General features: G+C 53.8%; 1 protein-coding gene across 11 annotated transcripts in view; it reads left to right on the top strand.

Annotated features, from left to right (window-relative positions):
* The window catches only part of CUX1 (cut like homeobox 1), a 290,730-nt gene that overhangs the window by 212,003 nt on the left and 63,768 nt on the right, over positions 1-14,959 (top strand). For 7 of the 11 annotated variants that reach the window (XM_040972860.1, XM_040972858.1, XM_040972856.1 and 4 more), the window contains 3 exons: positions 1,210-1,258; positions 9,200-9,304; positions 13,751-13,939. In XM_040972860.1, the coding sequence (XP_040828794.1) occupies positions 1,210-1,258; positions 9,200-9,304; positions 13,751-13,939 (343 nt within the window). The remainder of the gene's footprint in view (positions 1-1,209; positions 1,259-9,199; positions 9,305-13,750; positions 13,940-14,959) is intronic. The other 4 variants (XM_040972859.1, XM_040972857.1, XM_040972855.1 and 1 more) reach the window with 1 other exon arrangement.

The raw sequence follows: 14,959 nt of genomic DNA, 5'->3' as shown, positions 1-14,959 counted from the left end.
AGCGTGAACCTGTGGTTGCATTTTGTATCCCATGCAGGTCTTTTACTGAGTCCAGCATGTAGTCAAGGGAAGCCATGCTCTGTCCATCTGTGTCCCCTTCCCGTCATGTTTGAGACCCTGCACACTTTCAGGGACCATTGCTTTTACCCTTTGCAGCACTTGTGTTGCTTTAAGACCCAGAAGGCTTACATGTGAGATGATTTCTCTGCAATGCCACCCCTTCCCACCCACCCAGCAGGGGCCCACACTGGGTTATTTATCTTACGGGGACACAGCTTTCTCCATGAAGCCATCCCCAAAATAGCTTCGTTTAACCAGGCCATTTGACAGGTTGCCTGGGACTGCTGTAGACGGATACAATGAGCCTTGAACCTAAATGGCAGGTGTCCATTTCCTCATTCAGACTGGAGGCTGATAAGCTTGCCTGGAACCACAGAGTGCAGTGAAAGGCTGGAGAGACCAAGAAGGAGCAGAGAGGGTGGGCTGGGGGCTAAGCCCCCCACCATCTGCACATGCACAAGGGTCTCGAGCTATCACATTCTCTCCATTCCCCATGGGTGTTCAAGCATTGTCACCAAACCCTGTCCTGCAGGGGATGAGGCTGTGATTTTTCAGGTGGCTTTTAGAGACTGACCACACCTGCAGGACACTGGGCAGTTAGTCCTCTCCTCCCTCTCCTGGGTGCTGGGACCAAGCATTTGCCCTCCAGTGCTTTCCCAACCAGATAGAGCAGACTGAGCACCATGAACCAGGTGGTTCACACTGGACTACAGCCCCAACTCTTTCTCCTCGGCCTCTGCCCCGTCACACCCACTGCCCTCCCCTGGTCCCCCAGTCCTGGTATGGCCTCCGCTGTCAGGAGCTTTCCACCAGCCACCAGGCTTCCCCCAGGCAAACTTCAAAACCTGTGCACCTATCACCTGCTTCCCTCCCCTACAGAAAATTCCTCTCTCCTTCAGTCCCTTCTCTTTGCCCAGAGCCTCCACTTGGAGCTCTCTTGGCCACACACTATAGCTCCAACTCCCAGAGGAGCCAGGAGGAGGAAGCAAGCACCGCCCCTACCATCTGGGCCCAGCTCCTGCTGAGGGGCAGCGCTGACCCCTGCTGGGTCCTTCCTGCACACAGGCCTTGCCAGAAGCCCGCGTGCCAGGTGCCCCTGGAGCCTGCCTCATCGGCTACTAACCCATTCTCTCCCTCTCGCCTTCCCAGGGCCGACGAGATCGAGATGATCATGACCGACCTCGAAAGAGCCAACCAGGTAGGATGTCCATGCACCCTAGCATACCCCTGCTGCCATTGGTACATTGAGTGCTCGTCACCCCACCTGTCCGCATCAGTGCCTTATCCATGTGGAAGACCTGTATGGATGAAGTCTCTGGCACTGTCTCAGTATCTCAAACAGCCCACATGGCCACACACTGAAAGAGGGTCTCTTTGTTGTCATTCATCTCTTAACCACCTATCTCTGCTCCCAGCCCCACTACACAGAGCTCTATAGCAGATAGCTTGTTCTAGAAAATTCTATCATGCCCCACAAACACACACACAGTGCTTTGGCAAAGACTCTCACTGACCAACCCCCTCCTGGCCACATCTTAGTTGTCAGACATGTCTTGTGGAACATGTCCGTCCTCTGTGGGAGAGAAGGCTCGACACCTCAGCTGCCTGGAGAATTCAGCCACCCCAGAAGGCCCTGCCTTACACCCAGAGTTCCCAGAAAAAGAGGACACATTGCCATAGTTGGGGACACAGTGTGTTTTCTGGGTTTGTGAGGGACAGTTTGTGCTGTGGGTATCCTCGTCAGCCCCCTTGGTTGTCCTGCTGGCTAGCCTGAGGTTCGGACAGAGGGTGGTATGGTTAGCCTATGGTCACCCAGGCACAGCCCTTCTGTGCTCAGGTCTCTGCCTGTAGTCTCATGAGGTTCACCCCCCCAATTGGGTCACCCCGATCTTGGCAAAAGAACATCCTTGTCCATGGCCATGGAGCCATGGGCCTGGTTGTGGGGGCACGTGGAAGTGTGGCACGTGTCCCCTAGTGAGAGGGACCCAGTGGCAGTTCTGGGTGATTGTTCTGAGTCTGCATCACGTTATCACGTTCCTCAGGTGTTCCTGCTGCACCCACCTCCTCAATGCGCCTTGTTAGAGCACCTAGTTTACAGCTGAGGAGATGGAGTTCAGAGCCAGGACTGAAAGCCCCCAGAGTCTGTCCTTAGAACCTGGGCTCTTGACCCCATACCCAGAAACAGGCCCAGGACACTTGCTGGCCGGGCGCACCCCTCAGGCTCCCACCTCTCCTCCCCAATGTATGTCATTGCTCTAAAGTGCTGCTACTGCCACCTCTGTGCCCTTTATCCTCCAAGCTACTGTGCTCCAGCCCCCAGGATTGACTCGCTTTGCAGCGCTCCACACTGCAGAGCCCTTAAGTCACAAGGCCTTCCTGGCAAGGGCGCTCCTGCTCGGTCCCATGACTGCCCCTTGCACTTCTCAGATTCCCACCCACGCTCTGCCCCAAGGCCAGTGCTGGGCGGGCCTCCCTTCTGGCTGGCACTTGTGCACTGGACCCTGGTTGGTCAGGCCCATGGCCTGATTTCTGTGACTGTCAAGGTCACCAGAGGCGCCGCCCCACTGAGGTCTCAGAGGCCGCGCCCTGTGCAGCAAACACAGACAAGGCTCTGCTCATGGTGCTGCACTCACTCTGCCAGGCCCTCCTCCAGCAAGGCCCACTCCAAAGTGACATCTGGCTCAGGCCCCATTTCCTTGTTGCCTGGCTTGGTGGCCTAAACACATTTTTTTTTCTTTTTAAAATTTATTTATTTTTATTGGAAAGGCAGATCGACAAAGAAAAGGAGAAACAGAAAGATCTTCCATCTGCTGCTTCACTTCCCAAATGGCTACAATAGCCAGAGCTGAACAGGTCCAAAAAGCCAGGAGCTTCTTCCAGGTCTCACACGTGGGTGCAGAAGCCCAAGCACTTGGGCCATCCTCTGCTGCTTTCCCAGGCCACAAGCAGGGAGCTGGATGGGAAGTGGAGCAGCTGGGACACAAACTGCGCCCATATGGGATGATGGTGCTTACAGGTGAAAGATGAGCTATTGAGCCATGGCACTGGGCCCTGGACACATTTCTTATGTCCCTCTCTGCACTTGAGAAAGCCCACATGAGGACAGTGCAGGGAGGAGACAAGCCTGCCACCGGGCCCAGGAGCCGTGGGATTCCAGCAGTTAGATCTGCCGTGGTAGTCCCCTCCACAGAGACAAACAGGACTATGGGAAGAGCAAACAGGCAACTCTTTAAGTGGGTTTGGGATTCTGACTTTGCCAGATCAGCTGCTCAGTTCTGCGCATGCACCTAACATGCCTAAGTTGTACCCTTAACAACAGTTCTGACAGAGGAGGCTGCACTTGGTTCCTCCCTACCTGGAAGTTCCACCTGAGGCCTGGGAAAGCCAGGGTACAAGCCTGGAAGAAAGGGTGTTAAGGGACCTACACTGATTTTCAGAAGGCAGAGAGAGAAGACAGGTGACTTAATACTGGACTCAAGTCATATGAGGGGTGTGGAGTGCCAAGACAGTAGAAGGGGAGAAGGCTTAGGGTGGGGACCATGTGTGTGACTTGCATGCTGATGGCTCTCAAGGACCAGCAGGGGATGGGCACTGGCTGGGCACCACAGCCAAGTAGGTGGCTGACCGGAAGAAAGCATCAGCATGGGGACCCAAGCCCTGCAAAGTTGTGATGCTCCCTAAGAGACTGGGGGTGAGGGAGAGGAAAAGAAAGTGAAAGCCCAGCAGATATGGTGACCCTGACATGAGCAGTCACCTAGGAGGGAGCCTCCCTAGGTGAGGAGTCAGGAAGGGCCTAGCAGGTGCAGGGTCTGAAAGCAAGGGGGCGGGCACTACATGGATAGTACCTCATCCTGTGGTGTATACAGTTCAGGTGCAATTAATCCGACAGCTGCCTTCTCCTTAGAGGGAGCCCCAGAAGTGCAATATCCTAGTTCGTTGGCAAGCAACACTGTTTTTGCACTAGGTTTATGGCTAGCATGTTCAACTGAGAGCCAAAGCTCTGTTTTCTTACTGGGTGTTTCTGTTAGGAAAGAGCCAGGAGAGCCAATAGCAGCTGTGCATTAAGCCATGGGGTCCCCAGCACCTCTCAGCCTAACTTAGGGACACATACATTGGTACATGCCATCTGCAGTGATAACACAAAAGGCTCAGGATGGTTGAGACTTGCCACTTAGCATTGCATGCATTTGGCATGCCTGCAGTCGGACTGGCTGCTGGCTACACCCTTACAGCCACCCAAACCGCCTGCTAGAACAGCTCACAGCCCACCAGTGGAGTAAGGAGGAAGTCTTTGAAATGGACTATTCACTCTCCTGCTGGCCTGCCTGTTGTTTAGGGCACAGGATAGCCCTAACATTAAGGAGCTCCATCAGGTCAAGGTGAGGGTTTGTATTCAGTTTTAACTCCCGTTGGTGGAGGAGGGAGTGGCACAGAAAGCAGAGGGTTCCCGGAGCCAGGCATGGCATCTCCCACCAAGAGTTTGTGTTCCAATGGCAATGATGTACAAGTTCAAAACAGGGACACCTGAGTTGCAATGCCAGGCTAACATCTCCCAACCATGGGGCCCTGCATGCCCCCATCTCCCCAGGCCACCATTTCTCATTCATGGAGTGGCAGTGCTGGGCATCCCTCTGGGTAGACACGCAGCTATTTCCCTGCTCATCAAGCAGGTCTTTTGAGCACCTGCTCTGAGTGGGCCCTGTCAGGGATGTGCCTACCACATGTGGCTGAATCTGCACCTTGTACTGCATCAGCTGCGTCCCTGACTTACTGCCATGACCTGCCAATAACCTTGGGTCTTTCCCATGTCATCTGGACCCCCAGCCCAGGTCAGCCCCTCGGCCATGCAAGAAGGATCCCTGTGAGCGAGGCAGAGGTGGGAGTATGTGTTCATCTTGGTTTGCAGAAACCTTGACTTGGCCCGACCAATAGTGTTTTTGTTTTTTTTAAAGATTTATTTATTTTTATTGGAAAGTCAGATATACACAGAGGAGGAAAGACAGAGACAGAGAAGAAGATCTTCCGTCCGATGATTCACTCCCCAAGTGAGCACAACGTCCGGTGCTGCGCCAATCCAAAGCCAGGAGCCAGGAACTTCCTCCAGGTCTCCCATGTGGGTGCAGGGTCTCAAGGCTTTGGGCTGTCCTTAACTGCTTTCCCAGGCCACAAGCAGGAAGCTGGAAGGGAACTGGAGCCGTCAGGATTAGAACCAGTGCCTGTATGGGATCCCGGCACATTCAAGGCGAGGACTTTAGCCACTAGGCCACAGCGCCAGTGCCCCGGCCAATAACATTTTGCAGGCTATGTTGAAGGGTGAAGCAGGGGTGGTAGAGGATGAGCCCGCTCCAGATGGTGAGGATTCCCCCCACCTACCTTACATCTCAGTTTCAATACCAAGGGAGAATAGAGTACCCTAGGGGACTTCCTCACCTTTCCCCATGCCAACTGTGGCTCACACAGGCTGCCTTGGTGGCATCGCCATGCCTCCCCCAGGCACCCACTCCTGTGTACCCTTGACCTGCTGCTTCATACTCCCTACATCCGTTGGCATCCAGGTGTGCATTGCTCAACACACTGGGGTAAAGCTTTGCTTGACTGCCCTCCCAGGAACCTTCAAGGCCAAGGTCCCTGCAACCCATCTCACCCAGGGACCAGGGCCCCCCTCCTCAACTTCCCCAGAGACATCAGCTCCCCTGTAGCTCTCAGCTGGCCCGTGTCCATAAGGATCAGCACCAGTGCTTGTCGGCTCACTTCTCCTGGGGAGAATTCTCACCAAGGAGGCTAGGTTTAACCCAAAGACCACCAATGGTCTCCCCTACTTTCTGCTACGAGAGTCTTCCACTTTAAGATGCAGCCTGGGCAGGGGCCTGAATGTTAGCTCTCACTGGTTCAAATGCCCATGGGACAGGCGCTGTCAGCACTGGCTTTGGCCGTCTCCCCAGTCCTCAGCCACCTCACAGCGTGGCTATTGCTGTCATTGCAGTCAAGGACACTTCCAAAGGGCAAGCAGTGCACTTGTCACTCATGGGCTGTCCTCCCTCTTCCTGTGTCCCACAAGAAGAAACTGTGCAGGCATGGTGGCGGGGGGTGGCGGGGAGGCGGTCCTCACTGCAGGGCTGCCAGCAGCCTGCAGCCAGGAGTATTTCCCACGGTCTGCCTCCTTGGGCATGGGACAGAGGCCTCGGGGAGCAGGTGCTATCACAAGGAGCAGTTGGGCTGCAAAACTTCAGACTCAGTGGCTGCTGAAGCAGTAGGTGACTCCACAGCACTACTCTGGCTCGTGGGCTCCCCTCATATTGTCCCAGCGGCCCATAGGGGGCTAAATTTAGTTATCAGTGCCACATGCCAATTCATCCTAACTGCATCTCAGTGCCCATTCAGCTGCTCCAGGGCCTGTTTTCTTTTCTTTTCTTTTCTTTTCTTTTCTTTTTTTTTTTTTTCCATCTGAACCAGCTCCTTGGTGCTGGGTGTTTAGGGATAAGCTCCAAAGTACCCAGGGGTACCCATGGTACACAGGGCGACTGTGTCCATGGACATGGAAACTGAATGCCAAGTACAGAGGCCCTGGAGAGACTACGGGCTGCAAATGAGACCTCTCGGGCCAGATGGATCTCTGGTGTTTTGAGCCACCAGCCTTGGACATTGCTGGACTCTCCCCTCCAGAGCCCCCAGGGGTCCTCCAGCCCAGGGTCCAAGCCAGAGCAGCAGGGTCACCCTAGCAGCTGCCACCAGGGAGGCACCTCCATTGGACTAAGACTGTCCTTTCTTAGGCACCAGGCGCTCCATCAGCGATTTGATGACCACTTGATTGTGAGTGTGGCTCTGCTTCTAGTCCAGCTTCCTGCTTATACGCACCCTGGGAGGCAACAGCTGGTTACTTGAGTACTTGGGTCTCTACCATCCCTGTGGGAGACTCGGAGTTTTCTAGCTCCTGGCTTCAGCCTGGCCCAATCCCAGTCACTGAAGGTTGGATGGGAGTGGGGTGTGTGTGTGTGTGTGTGTGTGTGTGTGTGTGTGTGTGTGTGTGTGTGTGTGTGTGTGTGTGTTTTCTGTCTACCTTCCAATAAAACAAAATAAAATTTGGGAAAAAAAACTATCTTGGCTAGTCAAAGAGACCAGGAAATCATGTCTGCATGTGCCTTCTGCCTGCAGAGCTGTGGGGAATCTTAATGTCACAGGGTTCAGCTCATCATCCAGGGAGGCAAGCACTTGAGGCAGATGGCATAACTTCAGACAAACTTGCAACAGCCTATCTGGAAGTGCAACAGCCTATCTGGAAGTACACCAGCTCCTTCTCCCTAGACAGGGAATGTCGCTGCAGTCTGAATAGCTGAGCAGTTAGCCTGATCTAGAAGAGTCTCCCACTTGAAGATGCACTCTCCCTGTCCCTACCATACTGGTTACATGCCGCCTTTCCTGACAGCCAGCTCTAAACTCCACATGGGACAGAGAGGGTGGGAAGAGATGGGCCCAGCCAGCCACCCCAGGAGTCAGGTGAAGCAGGATGGCCAGGCTCCCCAGGAAGAGGACAGGTGGCCAGTAGCCCATTAGAAGGCCTCCACCAGTCTACGGGCATAGCATAAATAGCCAGAGTTGCCCAGGGCTGCCAGCCCTTCCTCCTGCAGCTAAAAGTATGGGCAAGTCCCTGGGCGCTCTTGCATGTGTCTCTGTGATTTCTTTCTTAATAATTAGTGGACAGGGCCCAGCACAGTGACCTAGTAGCTAAAGTCCTCACATTGAGCACCGGGATCCCATATGGGCACCGGTTCTAATCCCAGCAGCCCTGTTTCCCATCCAGCTCCCTGCTTGTGGCCTGGGAAAGCAGTCAAGAATGGCCCAAAGCTTTGGGACCCTGCACCCTCGTGGGAGACCTGGAAGAAGCTCCTGACTCCTAGCTTCGGATCAACTTTGTTCTGGCCATTGCAGTCACTTAGGGAGTGAATCCTCAGATGGAAGATCTTCCTCTTCATCCCTCCTCCTCCGTGTATATTTGACTTTGCAATAAAAATAAATAAATCTTAAAAAATAATAATAATCAGTGGACAGACACCTACAGTCACACACACCTCTGCATGAGACCCAAAACAGCCAGTGTCTCCCTGCCCATCTCAGCCAGTGTGGTGTACCTTACAGAATGCCCAGGTGGCACCTTGCAGTGTTGTGTGCCCAGGGTCTCACTACTATCCCCCACCCACTGAGTTTTGTCTCCATTGTGACTGTAAGGCCAGGACAAGCTGTGGGTCAGCCACTTCTGCGGGAGTCCCATATGCCACACACCTCCCCACATGTGAGACCTGACAAGATCTCCAGAAAGGGGGTGGCATTCCCATTTTACCCATGGGTAAGCAGAGGCTCACAGAGCTTGGGTAACTTGCCCTGGCACCACTGTCCCCAGGTCAGCACAGGGATAACCATCCTCACCATCCAGTGGAAAATGCTAGTTCGCAGAAGCAGTGGTTTCCTTACAGACAGAATGTGGGGAGGGACCACCCACCTCCTCTGGCACCCCCCCAACCCTGTTCTGGGCTCCCCGCTCCATACCTGGCCTCACCGGCTAGAAACACCAGCACAGCCAGCCACAGCATTGCCTGGGGAAGGGTTAAATGTGTCACCATCAGCCTAGCCCACTGCACAGGAGTGGCACTGCCAACTTGCATTTCTGGAAACACTTAAGAGCAGGGAAAAGAACGTGATGTAGACAGAGAATGGCCGGAGTGTCTAATTTGCTGTTTGCCCGTGAGAATTAGTCCCGGGAGTAATCCTACAATAAAATCTTCTTGGTCTATGAGAATAGAAAGAAATTGAATCAAAAGACTCTATTTCCACTTGTATTTATTCAGTCTGGGAAATGCAGTGGGCCGGAGCGTGAGGATCAGCAGGGGATTCCTTGCTCCTAGCGTTAAATTACTGTCATAATCGCTCAATTATTTCTTCCTTGTACTGTTTAAAATAAAAATCCATCACATTCTATGTTTTGGTTTTTTTTCTTCTTCTTCTTCTCCCCCAGCATTTATTAGGTTGAGTGTTTAGGAAAATCAATTATCGTCAGTCAGGCGTGAATTGATGAATGTTCTTGGAATAATTGTCAGTTGTTAAGCTGAACGCACTTTTCTCTCTCGCCCCTTTCCATTTCCTTCAGAGGGCAGAGGTGGCTCAGAGAGAAGCAGAGACCCTGAGGGAGCAGCTATCGTCGGCCAACCACTCCCTCCAGCTGGCCTCACAGATCCAGAAGGCGCCAGATGTGGTGGGTAGCCATGTGGCCGCATGGGACTCTGCACCCTTGGGTGGCACTCCTCTCTCCCAACCCACCCTGCTTGTTGGGGAAGGAGCACTTCTCAGGCCTTGGGGCTACAACTTGTGCAAGTCACAGGCCAGGCTCCGCTGGTCATTGCCCCCGGCTCCACTGTCACCGCCACATCCAGCCAGTGGGCACCAAGGTGGAGGCTGGAGAGACTTCTGCAAAGAGAGAGAGCATCTTCTGCAACAGTCCAGGGCTGACTCCTGGCTGTGAGTGCAGGTCCCAGGGGTGGCCTGCCCAGGGGCAGAGGAGTGAAGCTGGGGGCATGGAGAGGGGTGTCATTCTGGTACTTGGCTCCTTCAGGGAGGAGGACCAGGAATCAGGATTGCCACAGAGGTAACAAGGTGGCAGCTGGTAGCCAGGATCTCCCCTGAGGATGCCCGCCAGAGCGAAGCACAAATCTCACTCCTCCGGCTCCTGGGTTTTCTGAAAATTCCCCAAAGCAGCTCCTAGATGCTGCTTCCCCAGCCTGAGCAAGACAGGACTTCAAGCAACTGGTTCATGGATGCTTACCCTCCAGCTTCAACCATGACCGTGGCCATGAAGACAATGTCATGGCTGATAGCCTGGTGTGGGAGCCAGACCCCACTGGAATCCTGACCCCTAGCTCTGCCATGTCTCCGCTGGTGACCTAGAGCAAGTAGCTGAACCTTGCCAAACCTCAGCTTACCCATCTGCGAAAAGGGGACTTGCAAATTAGGAGCAGAGGGTATAGCCTAAAGCCCGAAAGCCCAACAAAGCTCACCACTGCCACCTCCTCTGGTTGGCATCTTCCTGTTGACTCCCTGACTTCTAGGCCCCCGTTTACCCATTTGGCAAAAGAACCAGTGATCCCGAATCCAGGCCTTGCCACACTCCTAGGTCCAGGGAGCACTGGCAGGGGCCCTGGGGGTTCACAAGGACCCCTGAGATCTTGCTGTGTGCCAGGTCCCCCTTGCAATCCCAGGAGAACCATGAACTCTGGGTCTGGCTCTCTGTAGAAGGGGTTGCATGTCTCCATTTGATGGCCGTCATTTCACCTGTTCCACGGAGCAGGGCTTGTTAACATGAACGAGAGAGCAGAAGCTCCAGAAGCGCACACACCTGCCCCCCGCCCACCAGCATAGCACAGGCAGCTGTTGGCTGACAGCCAGACCAAATCAGCCTTCCAACCCCAGACCTAGCACTTTTAAGCTATTCCCTGGAAATGAACTTCAGACCAGGGTTTGGGGGCTGGAATCCTCCCCTCTCGCTTTTTTTTGTTTTTTAAAGATTTATTTTTATTGCAAAGTCTGATATACACAGAGGAGGAGAGACAGAAAAGATCTTCCGTCTGTTGATTCACTCCCCAAGTGGACACAATGGCCAGAGCTGCGCCAATCCGAAGCCAGGAGCTTCCTCTGGGTCTCCCATGCGGATGAAGGTTTCCAAGGCTTTGGGCCTGCCTCGACTGCTTTCTCAGGCCACAAACAGGGAGCTGGATGGGAAGCAGAGCTGCTGGGATTAGCGCCCATATGGCATCCCAGTGTGTGCAAGGCAAGGACTTTAGCCACTAGGCCACCATGCCTGGTCCTTTTAATTTTTTTTTAATTTAATTTTTCTTTATTTTTATTGAAAGTCAGATTTACAGAGAGAAGGAGAGACAAAGATATTCCATCCGCTGGTTCACTCCCCAGGTAGCCATAACAGCAGGAGCTGAGCTGATCCAAAGCCAGGAACCAGGGAGCCAGGAGCTTCTGCCAAATCTTCCACACAGGTGCAGGGCTTTGGGCTATTCTCCGCTGTTGTCCTAGGCCACAAGCAGGGAGCTATATGGGAAGTAGAACAGTTGGGATATGAACTGGTTCCCAAGTAGGATCCCACCACATGCAAGTAGCCCCACCCTACCCATCAGGTATCCACCATCAGGTATCTGGGTGGAAGCAATGGTTCCAGAAGGTGACAGTCCCGTGGAGCACCTGTCCTGAGCTTGGCACCACAGGCAGTAATGGAGGCTTCAGTGTCCTTTTACAGAGAAGGAACCAGGCTCAGGAGTCAAGTAGCCTACGCAGGTTACACAGCTGGATGATGCACCAGCTATCACGGGAGTCGCCACCCTCCCTTTGGGTATTGAGACGGGACATGGAGGAGAATGTGAGGCTGCGCATGTGGATGACCGTGAGCTTGGAGCTGTGGCCCCACGCAACCAGCCATCTCTCTAAACCTTGTTGAACAGTGAACCCATCTACAAGTGAAAACAGCAGCAGACGCAGCCAGCATGGTAGTGGCAGAAGCGGAGGTGACAGTGGAGATGAAGTGACTCCAAGGTGCAATCCTTCGTCTCACCCAGTGCTGTCAGCAGACCCACAGGAATCACCCCAGACCCCAAGTGTTTGACTCCCGGCAGGACCCTGGCTCACAGTCACCTTGTGGACACTCACCTGTTGTTCTAAGTCTGACACGAAGATAGCTATAAGACAAGATGGTGGTGTTACCAGACTCAGCTGCTGGGCGCCCCAGGATGATGCACATGTCAGCTGTGCAGCTCCAGGCATTTCACACAATACAGCTGGAGCAAGTAGGTGGAATTCGCCCTTGGTGACACTCATTTGGTTGTCACCTAAAGCCTAAAGACCTAAAGCCTTGGTCTTTCCCAGTGTTTTCTCTGCTGCACATGACCACAAGCTGTCAGCCTGCTACTGAGGTCCCCAAGTTCCCGTGAAAACTGCAGAATGCCCCTGCCAGTCCTGGCAGCCTGGAACTATGGGAATTTCCACCCAGGAGACAGACTTGTGGACAGTCCCTACCTGCCCCCCTGCCAGTGTTGGGGCCACGGGTTCTGAACTTGCACTTGAGATCTAGTCCTCAGCCTATGGCTCAGAGCACAGACTTCGTCCCCCGCCCACGTGGCCACCACAAGCCCAGGCACCTCCCACTGCCCATGAAGCCTTCACCATCAGCATCCTGCTTCCTTATAACATGGCCTCAGCCTTGGGCATGCCTTCTCCCCAGCTCCCTGCAACTTCTGGGGCTGAACCTCACCCAGTTGCCCACCCTAAGATAGAGCCCCTCCCCTCTGCAGATTTCACCAGTCTCTCCTCCTGGCTGCCCTCCATATGGTCCCTGCTGGCCCAGGAGACTCCTAACTTGCCACGTTGCCTGGAGGACTCAGCTGAAGGCTCCCCCAGGCTCCCGATGTTGAGCCGGCCAATGTTCTCCCTGGGAGTGCTGGGTTCCCCAACTCTGCAGGTGAAAGATGCTTCCATGTTTGTCTTTTCTGGTCTCACGACTGACAGTGTTGTAAAGGACAGCAGGAGTGCCCCCACAGCATCAGCAACTGTACCGGCCATGAAAAAACTGCTCTGGGTAGCCTATGCCTTGTATCTGGGGCTCACCAGGGTCACTCCCATGCCCGTCCCCAGAGGTGAGCAGGGGTGACCAGCCGATTGTGCAATATCACACAAGTTGGAAAAACAGATAGATGTTAACAGTCTCCCATGGTAAAGGTGTTAAGTTTGCAGATGGAAAATGAAAAACATAGGACTTGCTGGCCCCAGAGGTGACAGCCCCACAGTGGGCACAGCGTACGTGGCCTGGCCCAGCTGCACACCTGGGCAGAAACATCCATCAAGACACGAGACTGCATGCCTGGGGAGATTGGGTGCAGAGCTGAAGATGCGGTGCCCACTCTGCGGACCCCTCCCCCCCATCCCTGTCAGTGTAGCCCCTAAATGTAAGTCCCTCCAGAATTGTCTGGGAGCCTGGGTTACTGGAGCATGGCTCTGCTTGAGTTGCTGGGAAGTGGAGTTACCGCTTCTCTTTGTGAGCACCTTTTACATGTTTTGCATCATAAATGTTGGGGGAGGAGAGTTAAGGAAGGAGTTTTGTTTGTTTTTTAATGTGTCATTGCAAGGGGTTCTGAGCCAAGGGATAAAAACTGCATCTTCCACCTCTTCTTAACTCCCTCAGGGAGTTCATGGATCTCAACTCCTGGATAATGTCATTGAGGGGCTGAAGGCCACTAGGGTAGAAATCTGAGTGACCTGGTGGCCACCCAGGGGCTGTCCACGGGCGCACGCGCATCCCTCAATCAGGACCCCTTGCCATCTTGTACCTCTGACTTGGTGGCTCCTCTGTGGTCCTTACCTCCACCCCACGCTCTTTTCCTTACTAAGAAGTGTGTTTGCTGCACCTCACCCACCCTACCCGTCCCCATGAGGTTGTAAGACCCATGAGGACAGGGCCTCTGTCCCTTGTGTTCACAGTCCTGTGCATGTGGCACCTGCCAGGTGCCAGGGCCCAGAGGGTATGCCCTCCATCCAGCCATCCAGGGAACACCCTGAAGTCAGCACAGATTCTGCCCTGCAGCACCCACACTCATGACCCGAGCACCTGTCCCCAGTGCAGTTTTGTCATCTGTCTTGTTCTCTGTAGGAGCAGGCCATAGAGGTGCTGACCCGCTCCAGCCTGGAAGTTGAGTTGGCCGCCAAGGAGCGGGAGACGGCCCAGCTGGCGGAAGACGTGCAGAGACTCCAAGCCAGCCTCACCAAGCTGCGCGAGAACTCAGCCAGCCAGATCTCCCAGCTCGAGCAGCAGCTGAGCGCCAAGAACAGCACACTCAAAGTAAGGGCGCAAGCACAGTACGGGGACACGGGTGGGACATGCACACGCACACTCCACCTGCCAAGAGATGACAGCGAGCTCGGCAGCCCTCAGCTTCCATTGAGTGGTCCCAGAACCCGATAGGAGCAAGGCAGCTGATTTTGAATGCTGTTAGCTCTTGTGTGAAACACTATTATATACTGGCTTATTTATCTGAGAGACAGAGCTCCCATCTTCTGGTTCATTCCCCAAATGTCCAGGATGGCATGAACTCTAAGCCACAGGTTCGTGGTTGTCAGAGCCAGAAGGATTTAAGAGGCATCTATACCTGTGGCGACAGGGCCAACAAGAGCCAGCAGAGGACCCCTGTTGTGCCCAGGGGCACCCACACAGGGCTTCCTGCGCCCATCCAATGGCACCACAGAGCGCATTGTCTAGTGAATACCACGCAGCAAGGTGAGGTGTAAAATTTAACGAAAACTACAATTGAGAAAATTTTCTTATATAAAATGATTCTAGAATGTAGTTAGGCCCACTGTTATTTTTTTTAATTGTTCTTTAAGTTGTATTGATTTATTTTGAAAGCCAGAGTTAGAGGGAAAAAGGAGATTTGACTGCTGGTTCTTGCCCTAGATAGCTGCAATGGCCAGGGCTGGGCAGGGCTGGCACCAGGAGCTTCATCAAGGTGTTCCATGTGGGCAGCAGGGTCCCAGATACCTAAGCCATCTTCTGCTGCTGCTTTTCCCAAGCTGTTAGCCGGGAGCTGGATTGGAAATGGAACAGCCAGGACTGCAGTCAGCATTTGTGTAGGTTGCCAGTGTCACCGATTACACCCCAGCACAGGCCCCACCTTCTTCTTGACTCTAACCAGGTTCGACCTGGCACTTGGTTTTCAGGAGGCCTGAAAATGCCAGGATGGCAGCAGCTCCCACAACTTGCCCTTGCCAACTTCCCCTCATGCTCTTAGGTGTGGATTTCCTCCAGCTTTTGGGAAACTGGTGGGAACCTGCTCACATCTGTCAGGGTCCGTGGCATTTCTCT

Source organism: Ochotona curzoniae, unplaced genomic scaffold, assembly GCF_017591425.1.
Source record: "Ochotona curzoniae isolate NIBS_2020 unplaced genomic scaffold, NIBS_Ocur_1.0 contig_2321, whole genome shotgun sequence".
NCBI lineage: Eukaryota > Metazoa > Chordata > Mammalia > Lagomorpha > Ochotonidae > Ochotona > Ochotona curzoniae.
Note: the sequence above shows the minus strand (reverse complement) of the source record. Positions and strands in the feature narration are given on the sequence as shown.